We start from the raw sequence: 12639 nt of genomic DNA, 5'->3' as shown, positions 1-12639 counted from the left end.
TTTTAATTATTGCCCTTGTGCAGGAAAATTTCCATAGACTAAGGGCTTTTTTCCTCATCATGTATGTTAAGTATTTTTGAAGTATTTTTTTTTAAGTGGCTACATTTCTTCATGATCATTAATTAATCAATTAGGAATACTTTTTAAAAACTTAAAAAATACCTGTTTCTGCCATTTCGTGCAATGTAATCATTGAATAGGGAGGTTCCTGATCACTGAAAAATAAACATTCAAGACATCAAACTTGAAGAAATAAGAAATGACAATTTCAAATAGAAGTTCAAACTGGAAGTATGGGGGGTAGAAAGAGAAAAAAAGGAACACGAATGAATGTAGAGAAAGATGGAGGAGACAACCAGAGCTATAATCTTTAAGGACAAATGCACACCACATGTACTTATTTCCAAGGTCACTGTCCATGACAGCCCACAAACATGAACAAAATGGGCAGAAAAGCACATGAAAGGACCACCGTGTGGCCTGAAGTCAAAGCACAGGACTAACACTGAGAGCCAGAGCCCACTTTCAGTTTTACCTCTAACAGCCCAATGCCAATAGAGACAAGGCAAGGAGACCAACATCATCTTCCTCATACATACCTCAAGAAGTGTCAGGAAGGCAAATGCAATCCCAAATGAGGACTTACAGAAGCAAGGGCCTACATAACATCTTCGTTTTTAGGTGGTGTTCTGGTAAATATCACTATATGCTTAAACTTCATAAAATGAGGTTAGAAGGAAAAGAAACCAAACTTAATTAGTCATTGCTCTAAAATGGCATTTTCCTCTTAATTCAGTGGATTTTCAAACTGTAATCTCAGGAATTCAAAGAGATGCTTTAGGGGAAATTTAAAAATGAAGGAAATCTATTCCACCAAACTGACCATCTAATTATTTAAAGAATATACTCACTGCTTATATTCACAGAGCCATATATTGTGGCTCTCTGTTTCACTGTGAAAAAAGAAAAAAAAACAACTATTGTCTTCAATCATTTAATCCTCAGAATAACCTTGCAATATGGGAATTACTCAGTTCATGTCAGGTACTCATTAGGTGCCAGTGTTGGATGCATCCTATTCCTTTTCAAAACAAGGGAAAATTCTTATTTAAAAAAATTGTATTAAATGATATAACTAACTAATACAAACACTGCTCTGGGGCAATCTGGCAATAATGAAATTAAGTATGCATATATTCACCAGTGCTAGAGAAATAATTACACAGGTACATATGAGGCTATTTGCTGCAATGCTATTTGTACGAACAAAAATTCAGAAGTAGTAACCTAAGTGACTGTCACCACATTATTGGGTAACAAAATATAGTGCTTTTGAGCATACAACAGAATACTCCGTAGCAGTCTCAAACACAATGTTGAGAGGAACTAAAACCAAAGAGATTTCTCTAATCGTTAATTTTAAAAATCATATACAAAACAATATATATAAGCTTCCTACACAGACATAAACATATGTCAGGCAGATTAGAACATACCTTAAATTCAGAAGAATGGTTACCCACTGATATTTGGATGTGGGAGGTAAAAAGGGACAATGTGATTAGGGAAGGGCAAAATAATAAAAATGACAAGGTCAGTGACCAGTAAGGAATATGAGTACCTGAATTCTATACAGACACACTTAAAGGACACGCACATCCCTACCCTCAAACAAATAATATAAAGACCTCCCTAGTGGTCCAGTGGTTAAGAATCCACCTTGCAGTGCAGGGGCTGTGGGTTTGATTCCCAGTTGGGGAACTAAGATCCCACATGTCACCGGGCAACTAAGCCCGTGGGCCGAAACAACTAAGACCCAATGCAGCCAAACAAATAAAACATAAATACTATATATAAAAAAAGATGACGACAAAAATTCTTTGTGGAACAGAAACAGAGCAGGAACTTGTGGCGGGAGGCAAATGCTAAAACCATAAGATCACTAAGCTCTGGGCCAGGAACTAGACAGAGGTCACAAGGAGCTTTACATCTGCAAGGCAGGTAAGGGGGACCAAAGCCCCACTGTTGCAAAGGATGGAGCAGATTTATCAAATCAAGTGGGAACAGCATTCCCCTCTCAGTGAAAGGAGTTGAAAAGCTCTAAATAGTAGCCTGAGCTGCAGCTGACATAAAGTTGCAAGTCTCCAGTGACAGAAAAAGGCAGAGAAAGCCAGGCAGCAGGGCCTGGGCTTCCTAGAGTGGGGTGGGGCCTCAGAACCACCACTTTTAGGCTCAGTTGTAGCCTGAAGGCCCCTGGGCCCCAGATGGAGACAACAAAAGTGACAGAGAGAAAGGGAAAAAAAGAGAGAACACGCACACACACACACACAGAAAAAACTTCCATAGAGAGGAGCCTGCAAATTAAAATTCCAAAGTCATGAGAATAAGTAACATTAATACCATCAGCGATCTGAGGATATAATACTAAGAAAAAAAAGCAAAAGAGTTGAACTTCAGAATGATTTTTAAATTAAGTATATATTTCAAGTGTATTTCCTATAGCAACGCTCTCACTATGCCATTAGGAACCATGCTGTCCTCTCAAATCAAGGTCATTCTCTTGTAAGTAACAAGAGGAGAACAATAAATATTAAGATCGTTTTATAAATGTGATATCTGCATACATCCTTTTACACGTATTCTTACTAAGCCCATCTGTCTTGTCTTCTATGTTTTAATAGCCTTATAAACTTTGTAGGTTAGCAAATTCTTTTCTCTATAGCAGTTTCTCAAAAAAAAAGCTCTGTAACTATGTTTACAGACTCTCTGAACCTGATTTTGCCATTATGTTCTCCAACATGTCCCTTTATAGTTGTTCTGCACCTGCCAAATTTTTCCATTTTCAGAAGAGTTTTCACTGTAATTCAGTAAAAACAGGTTTAAGGTAAAAGTTACCCTATTATTCAAGTGTACACTACTTGCCTCGTAAGTCCACTTATAATGTGTAATACTGTTCTGAAGCTTAGAAATAAAGCTCCTGCTTTGCCCCTACACTCTCTTAACCACCCTATAAAAAATATGTGGAAGTCTATTCTGTACCTGTTTTCCCAATGGGCTTAAATAAGACTGCTGTGGTTTACTTCCTTATTTGGGAAGGACAATTTTTCATTACAATTTCACAGCATGCTTTAAATGTCACCATGAAGAAACTTTACGTAACAGTTTCTAGACCTGTGCTTGAATTTAGGGGATGTATGTGGCATAGATTTATATTAAATATATTTCCTATAAACATATTAAAATGATATTAAATTCAGATACCAGAACTACTTCAAAGGCAGGTTTTAATAACTTAGGAAGGCCTTTCTGAGATGGTTACAGAGCATATATGTAAGAATATTTCCTAGCATGCTCTATAGCAGAAAGAAAATGTGCAAAATAAATTTATTTCTATGAGGACAAAAAAAAACCCTCAAAATAATATGCACAGGTATATCTTGGTTTATGCTATTATTTTTCAGGAACTAAACAAAACTGTTTTCTCATAAACGTGATTATCAATATTTAGATACTTAAATATACTGGCAGACCCTGAAGCAAAAAGAACCCAGACAGAACTTAAAAAAAAAAATCTATCCTCTATTGAGGACATGTTCTGTACAAGGCACCATTTGTATCTGTGCTCAGCCACGTCCTCTTTTTGAACCATGGACTGCAGCCCACCAGGCTCCTCTGTCCATGGAATTCTCCAGCCAAGAATACTGGAGTGGGTTGCCATTTCCTTCTCCAGGGGATCTCCCTGACACAGGGATAGAACCTGAGTCTCTTGTGTCTCCTGTATAGGCAGGTGGATTCTTTACCACTAGCGCCACCTTACTAGATGATTTATATATATTTTCTCATGATAATCCTTGTCAGAAAGGTATTATTTTCTTTTCATAGATGAGGAACCTGAGGCTTAAAGAAGTGATTTGCTCAGTGTCATGTAGCTAGTCAAGGGGCTGGGCCAGAATCTGAACCTTTGTTCACTACAGTTCTAAAACTTACTGCTACTTTCTGTGCTATACGGTTGAGTTAAAGTACTTCTTTCAACTTGAACAATGCCCTTTAATCTCAGTTATTCAACCTGGGATTTTGCACTTAGACAAAGCAGGGGAAGAAACAAAACAGGGTACAGGTGTGTCCTGCCGTTTCTTTCAATTTCCGTTTCCCAAATGGATCTAGGAGGGGCATCTAAGGGATATACTGGTAAAAGAGGGAGAAGGATAGAAACTCTCCTTGACCTACGTCCTTCCATTGCCAACAGAAGTTGTATGCAGCTACATTCTTGGTACAGTGGGGTCGCAAAGAATCGGACACGACTGAGCGACTGAACTGAATGTTCTTGGTAAAACAACTTATCTTGAATCTCCAGTTAGTACAGCAGATAGCCAAGCAAGATAAGAGTGAGTCTTCACAAAACCATTTCCTCTTGTAGGTTTCAACACAAACTCCATATTGACTACATTCCCCAATAGAGATCAAAGCTTTCATCAGTGTATTCTGCTACAGAAATGTTTAGACATTTCCAGACTGGAGTAGATATTAGCAAGTAAAATGATCAAACCTTATAATTTACTCTCATGAGAAATGAAATAGTCTCCCCCTATGAGTAATGAGGCTTGGCAGATATATCTTAATGCACTGAAGGAGTCCAAGAGTTATGATTCCTGGCATAAGGCTTTTCATTAGATAGGAGGTGACCGTGAGCCAGATACTTACTTATCTACAAGAGTCCGTATGACTGCCAGTGTGTCCAGCACTAGCCCGTCTACATTTTGTTTTTTTCTCCTTGGCTCATGAGGTCCTCGGCCTCTCCTTGGTGGCCGAACAGGGTCCCGGGGCTGGCTCCTCATGTCAGCGGTGGGTACTGCGCTGTTATCGGCCTGTTGCTGCTGGGTGTCAACACTGTCTTCTGCTCCACTGTCGTCTCGGCAGATACAGGAATTGCCCATGGTCGCAGTGGCACTTCTAGTCCCCAGGAAGCGGGCTATGTGCTCAAGAGTCAAAAGCAGACCCTGGCCAAGGCTTCTGCTTGCTAAGAACACGGCCCAGCCAAAGACAATCATTTAGATAGTTTTCAGTTTTCCAAGTACTGTTTTCATAATCTGGAGTTGAGGAACTTGCATCCTATTTGTTTTTAACAACTGAATGCTGAAGAAAGTTGCAGAGTTGATCTCCAACATTATCAATTATAAGGAATCCTGGTCATCCAGTGGCAGTTCTAAAAGAGAAAAGGAAAATGAGTCAAAGGTTTCTTGGCTACTCAATTACTCAAACTTTCCTAGTTTGATTTTATAGATATTAGGACTACAGTGAAGAATCATCTTTGGTTATTTTTATAGGCTTCTGATGCAAAGAGATGTCTTTATGTAAGAATTAACCAGTGATTTCTTTTTATCATTACAGTATAAAGTTGGTTGCTAAACCACATCCTTGTAAACTACAGGCGTTACAATAGATTTTTTTTAAATGTATTTTTCTATCCATATAGAAATACATTAGAAGAATGTATGCAATTGCTTTAAGGGCTCCTTTTGTGGATTAAAAAAAAAAACAACACTATTTTTTGAGTGTATGAGAAAATTTAATATATTTCAAATAAAATATCTAATTATAAATGTCTGTTGTTTAAAAAAAGTTATGATACAATGTGATAGCACCCACTTGATAACAAGAATAATACAAGGATAGTGTTCCGTTTAAATGACCAAACTGCATAGATTTCCCATTTGGAGGACACTTGAGAATTCACAGAGATAACACAAGTAGTTACAAAGTTTTTCCTTTATGAAAGCAAGACTTTGTTTGGGGAAGGTCAATATATATCACAAGGTTACATTTTTCACAATGATAAGCTTGCTGCACATGTCTGCTGCAAGGTTAAGAATAGGGAAGCACCAATGACTCGATGGACGTTGAGTCTGAGTGAACTCCAGGAGTTGGTGATGGACAGGGAGGCCTGGCGTGCTGCGATTCATGGGGTCGCAAAAAGTCGGACACGACTGAGCGACTGAACTGAACTGAATGATCTTTGTCTGAAAATACTAAGCACCAGGCTACCAGGCACCAGGTCAGCACTGGGAGAATAAAGAACAAGATACAGTCCCCACCCTCCAGAAATTTGTGGATGGCCATTCTCATCCCACACAGCATGTTTATCATTAAAAAAAAAAAAAGCCTAATGATAGAGTCAGCCCTTCATTAAGTTGAGAAAATCTGGTTAGGTGTAAAAGGAAGTAAAGATTTGGAAGCAGGAGACTTAACACAGTAGCAAAGGATGAAAACAAAATCATGTGGAGACTTGAAGACCAGGACCTGTAAGGACACTAACAGACACATAAGGATTAGAGACTGGTATGGAGTCTCTATGCAACATTTGCTATTTACAAATAAATCCTATCTTGAGCAATGGCTTAGGGATAGATATAAATATTAATAAAATAACTTGGTGGGATTAGAAGCAAGAGAAAACTTGTTTCTGTTATTTTGGACAGATTTGCAGCAAATTCTTTCAAATATTTGCCCAGTTTAATTACTACTCATAAGAAAAAAAGGAAGGATTTTTATCTCCATAAAAATTCTTTATATATATAATACTTAATCTAACGTAATATGTAGAGAGAGGGGGAGGGGCAGGGGAGGGGAAGAAGGGGAGAGGAGAGGCAATGATAGACATTATCTCCCTCCAGAGTACCAACAAATAAAAATTCTTTATATATATAATACTTAATCTAATATAATATGTAGAGAGAGGGGGAGGGGCAGGGGAGGGGAAGAAGGGGAGAGGAGAAGCAATGGATAGACATTATCTCCCTCCAGAGTACCAAGACAGCAACAGCTGAGCCAAGTATAAGACCACAGATGTTCTTGGTTCTTCCAAAAGAGTCAGGCCATCTTCAAAATTTGGAGATTGTACTGTAAAGCATGTGACTGAAGCATAGGTAGGAGAGTGATGCATGGATTCAGCTGAAAATAACCTTTTAAAAGAACACAGTGAGAGTTCCCTGATAGTCTAGCAGTTAGGATTCTGTGCTTTCACTGCTGTGGCCCAGGTTCAATCCCTAGTCAGGGAATAGATCCTACAAGGCGTGTGGCGTGACCAAACATAAATAAATAGATAAAAGAGAACACACTCTAAACCAGCAAAGAGTGCAAGTAATACCATACCATTCCCATCACTGTAAGGATGGGAGTGATTGTGAGGAAAGCAGTGGATTAAAAAGACATTTGTAGACATGGAAAACCAGTGGGAAAGTATGAGTCATGATACACATGTGATGTGATGAATTAACTATCCAAGTCGAGGGAATGAGATTCCTATCACAATCACAAGATTCCTCCCCATATTTGAAAATTCCAAAAGGATAAAAAATTTTAATTTAAAAATAAATATATAAGGAAAATAAGTTTGTTGGATCTCAAATTCTTAAACTTTATTCCATCCAAATTATTTTTGCTAAGCCTTATTTAAACTGAATGTAGAATAATTCATGCACATTTCTATTTAGTACATTTCAAAGCAAATGGAAGAAATGGGTATGGGTATTTCTAAAAATCTGACTAATTTGGAAGAATTATATGTGATTTTTTTTTTTTTCCTATTCCTAAATTGAACTGAAGTATAGTTCAGGTCAATTTCTTCCAAGAGAGTCATTTTCTTTAAATGCCCTAGAAAATGATGTCAGCTACAAAATTTGTTAAGGGAAGGAAATGTAAAAAAAAAAACCAAAAGATTATATTTTCAATATTTTAAAACCAAAGACTTTCTTTTTTTTAAGAACTAGCTATAAAGACCAGGTGCAAAGAAGTTAATTAGGTGGGAGAAGCCATGAGGCATTTCAAAGGAAAGACTATGAAACAAACAAGGAAAAAAAAATAAGAGCTGTTATCTTCAAATTTTTTAGCCATGATCTTTAAATGAGCATACAGAGTGCTCTTGAAGGTTAAAGCCAAAAGCAGGGCAATTAAGTGAACATAGTGTATGATCTTTCAGGTTTATTCAGGACTAAAACATGGATAGCTTTTCATCTGGAAAAGCATCACTCACGACACTTCTCAGAAACTAAACTGTGAATACTTTAGGCAAAGGACTGAGTGGTGAAGCTAAACAATTACACTTTATACAGCCCTGTTTTATCTCATTCCAAAAAGCATTATGTGGTTCACTTTCTACAGATCATTGTTTTAAGACAGTAACATTCAGCCTACCATCTCATACAGGACACCAGAGGCCACCTACAGTACAGGGCACAGGCTTTGCAGTCAGTCTGGGCGCAGGTCCCAGCCCTGTAATATTTACAGCTATGCATTCTAATTACGCTGACAATTGACACACTTCAAAACATGGAAGATAGTAACAGTTCTTACACCTCACAGTAGTTCTGTGAGGACTACTTGGAATAGTACCTGTAAAACATGGCATGGTGCCCAACTCTTAAAAGGTTCCCCACATGCAAGATGTTTTTATCAAATGCGTACACAGCTAATCAGAAGTAACCAAATAATCTGGGAGTTGGGGGCTAGGAATAAGACCTGTCTTAATTATGAGGACTAAGATAACTAGCAAACTTACCTTTTATGGAACTCATCTACACTGCACTGAAACGATGTTTACTTATCTGTATATTTTGGGAAAAAAACCTTGGAAAAGAATGTAGCTTAACAATCAACCCCAAAGGTGACGGGCATTAAAATCACTTAGGTGTCTTTTAAAATACCAAGTCCTGGTTCTACTCCAAATGGGCAGCATCTGAATTTCTAGGATGTGTTTTTCTTAAAGGCTCCTCAGATGATTCTGATGGTGGCCATGTCTGGAAATCACTGTGCTATGGAACCTAACACAAAAACTGGGACTGTACGCAGGACCTCCTGCCTGAGTGAAAGGACAAACTGGGAACACTAAAGAGTGATTCTTCTGGGGTCTAAAAAGTGAATCTCCTTTTCCAGAGAAATGAACTGAGGCTATCTTTGAATATACTCTTTTGGAGAAGTCAGTCAAAAACCCACCAGAATACAGTTACATCTAGTACGGATGATGTACAGTACACGTCAACACAATGGAGGAAGCAGTCCCCTGTATTTCCCACCACAGCCCCCTATGAAGCATCATACTGAACCACGATGGTACGCTGCTTATGGGTAATGTTATTCAAGGCCTGACAGACGTCATGGGATGGAAAATGAGTAAGACTAGAGATTATGTAAAGGCAACACACAGATGACACCACCCTTATGGCAGAAACTGAAGAGGAACTAAAAAGCCTCTTGATGAAGGTGAAAGTGGAGAGTGAAAAAGTTGGCTTAAAGCTCAACATTCAGAAAACGAAGATCATGGCATCCGGTCCCATCACTTCATGGGAAATAGATGGGGAAACAGTGGAAACAGTGTCAGACTATTTTTCTGGGCTCCAAAATCACTGCAGATGGTGACTGCAGCCATGAAATTAAAAGACGCTTGCTCCTTGGAAGGAAAGTTATGACCAACCTAGATAGCATATTCAAAAGCAGAGACATTACTTTGCCAACAAAGGTTCGTCTAGTCAAGGCTATGTTTTTTCCTGTGGTCATGTATGGATGTGAGAGTTGGACTGTGAAGAAAGCTGAGTGCCGAAGAATTGATGCTTTTGAACTGTGGTGTTAGAGAAGAGTCTTGAGAGTCCCTTGGACTGCAAGGAGATCCAACCAGTCCATTCTAAAGGAGATCAGCCCTGGGATTTCTTTGGAAGGAATGATGCTAAAGCTGAAACTCCAGTACTTTGGCCACCTCATGCGAAGAGTTGACTCATTGGAAAAGACCCTGATGCTGGGAAAGATTGAGGGCAGGAGGAGAAGGGGACGAGAGAGGATGAGATGGGTGGATGGCATCACTGACTCGATGGACGTGAGTCCGAGTGAACTCTGGGAGTTGGTGATGGACGGGGAGGCCTGGCGTGCTGCGATTCATGGAGTCGCAAAGAGTCGGACACGACTGAGAGACTGATCTGATCTGATATACTTCACCTTAACTTTTAAGACTACTTAGGTCGCTGGGAGTTGGACATGACCGAGCAACTTCACTTTCACTTTTCACTTTCATGCACTGGAGAAGGAAATCGCAACCCACTCCAGTATTCTTGCCTGGAGAATCTCACGGACAGGGCGGCCTGATGGGCTGCCGTCTATGGGGTCGCACAGAGTTGGACATGACTGAAGCGACTTAGTAGCAGCAGCAGCAGGAGCATTAGATGGTCAAGTTAGTTTTGAAACAAAACAAAAAATCTAGTCACATAATTTAAGTATATACAACTATCAGATCTGCAACTGTGGCAACCATCAACTGATTTCATGATGGATGAAATTATTTTCTGATAGATGAAATGGCACTGGATGCCATTACTTAGTATACTTCTCTTACCATCTAAATGGTAATGCTTTTAAAATCATCTCAGTGTTCATAACCATTTTGCTGAAAGGACCTAATTACAATCAAACATTTCCTTTGCAAATCTACTTCTCTGAAGTGCAGTATTATTTTTATCCTCCCCTTTGAAAAATGAAAATAAAGGCTATTCTTTCCATTTCAGTATCATTTATGACTTATTCTCCATTTTATATATTTTAAAGCTGCTCTGAGAGGGGGAAAAAATCAAACTTGGGCTCTCAGTAAGGTTAGTGTTAAAGCAGTGAGGGCTGGTACTCAAAATACAGACCTCTACCATCATAAACAGCTCACCACAAAGACATCTGCCAACTGGTCTAACCCTCTCTAACAAATGGTCCAGGAATCAATGATTCATCTATTCAAATATTTGCTTGAATTCAATCATAATACAGCTTAGTAACTTTAAGAACATTTTCTTTTCTCTGAAAAATAAAATCTCAGGACTATGCTGCCAAGAAAGGAGAGGCTGGTTAAATGAAGGAAGAAAAACCAAACTTTGGGCATAAAATTACTATTGCTGTCATTTTCACCTTATTGTTCCAAAATAGTGAATGCAGCACTTTTTTCCAGTCCACCCCACAGAGGCTAAATTGTACAGCATGAACAATAACAATATATAATACACTGGAAATCTTAATGATTTTCTCTTCTTAAAAATTGTTTTGGAATTTTCTCCTAAGACAGTGAATGCATTTACAAGTGATAGCTTCTAGTGTGATGTTTACTATGCTCTTCCAAATATTTCATTATGAAAAATTTCAAACATACAGCAAAGAAGGATTTTACAGTGTATACCTATATACCCACCACCTGGATTCTACTATTTACATTTTACTGTACTTGCTTTATCACATCTGTACACACCTTTATCCATCATCAATCCACCTTTTTTTTTCTTGATGCATTTCAAAGGCATCTATGTACTTCCCCCTTAAAAAATCAGCATGTATATCACTAACTGGCTTCAATATGTTTTCAGGTTACATTTACATAAAATGTACAGTTCTTAAGCATGTAGGTGCTGAACTCTGTCTACTGCATATAGCTGTATAACCCTATCAAGATAGGGAAGCTTACCCCATACATTTGCTTTTAAAATATCCTGCTGGACACTCCAAAGACCACAATTTTCTTGTGTTTAAATGGGAGGTCAATGTGTAAAACTTGTAGGTCAACGAGATTATTTGGTAGCAAAATAAATAGGTAAGAAAGATGTATTGTATATCAAGAGTACACTGCCATTTGAAACAGAAACCACCTGAGGACATTTTAACAAGAGCATGTTTTGCCTCTAGAATCTAAGATATCTCAGAGCAAAGGGAAGGGAAAGATTGTGAAATATTTGGTTGGTGCTTCACTTTTCCCCCAAAAGGAAGGGCAGCTCTGATATTTTTACATGCCACTCAGGGGTTGAAAACTATTTGTCTGCAGTGGCACTGGGCACTTGAGGTTTAAGTCACATAAGGTATTCTTATCCGCTGGACTGTAACTTTCAAGTTGTCTGGGAAAAGCACTGAATGATTCTAATACTTCTCTTGTGCACTGAGGTTGGTTTAAGAAAGTGCATTTTCGAGGGAAAAGTAGACAATTTTTTTTGGTTGAACTGTTGGAGGAGTACTTAGGGTAGGACAGAATAAGGGATTACCAAAAGCAAATGACAGTAAAAAGGAGAGAGGCGAAAAAAAATAAGGAGAAATGAATAATCCTGCCTGGTCTCAAAGGCTGAAAAATTTGCCTTGGACCCAAAAAGGAAACGCTAAGGAAGAACTGAGGTAAGTGCTAATGATAGCTGCCATCCAGAGGAGAAAAACAAATGTAATACTCCATACTATGGGGGATTTTCACCTCCAGAAGACCAAATAACAGGAAATAATATAGATGTGTCATCCAAACACATGATTCACAAATCTGAAAAGATTCTTCTGTTATAGAAAACTCTTTGCTGCTAAGAAAAGCAAACAAAAAGTAAATAGCATGAATAGCAACACCTTTCTCAATGAAATCTACTTAAAATGGTGTCTGAAACACTCAGTTGCACACTTGACCGTTTATCTACTGGAACCTAAGAGAAAAAGTGTTAGTTGTTCAGGTGTATCCGACTCTTTGCGACCACGTGGACTTGTAGCCCATCTAACAGATACTCAGTAAGTATTTTAAGTGAATTCATTCTAAAATCTGTAAAAAGTATTCTTTGAAAAGCTGAGAACACATCACTCAATAAATATGAATCCAATGCT

General features: G+C 38.3%; 1 protein-coding gene across 4 annotated transcripts in view; it reads right to left on the bottom strand.

Annotated features, from left to right (window-relative positions):
- Nucleotides 1-12639, bottom strand: part of RSPRY1 (ring finger and SPRY domain containing 1) — a 37406-nt gene that overhangs the window by 20552 nt on the left and 4215 nt on the right. For all 4 annotated transcript variants that reach the window (XM_086350780.1, XM_086350779.1, XM_086350783.1 and 1 more), the window contains exons 2-3: nt 4702-5203; nt 163-215 (exon numbers count right to left, since the gene is read on the bottom strand). In XM_086350780.1, the coding sequence (XP_086206906.1) occupies nt 163-215; nt 4702-5048 (400 nt within the window). In that variant the 5' untranslated portion in view covers nt 5049-5203. The remainder of the gene's footprint in view (nt 1-162; nt 216-4701; nt 5204-12639) is intronic.

The sequence above is a fragment of the Bos grunniens genome, chromosome 18 (genome assembly GCF_055505025.1).
Source record: "Bos grunniens cultivar Pamir isolate PY7600 chromosome 18, Bosgru_T2T1.0, whole genome shotgun sequence".
Classification (NCBI taxonomy): Eukaryota; Metazoa; Chordata; class Mammalia; order Artiodactyla; family Bovidae; genus Bos; species Bos grunniens.
This window is presented reverse-complemented; position numbering and strand designations above follow the sequence as displayed.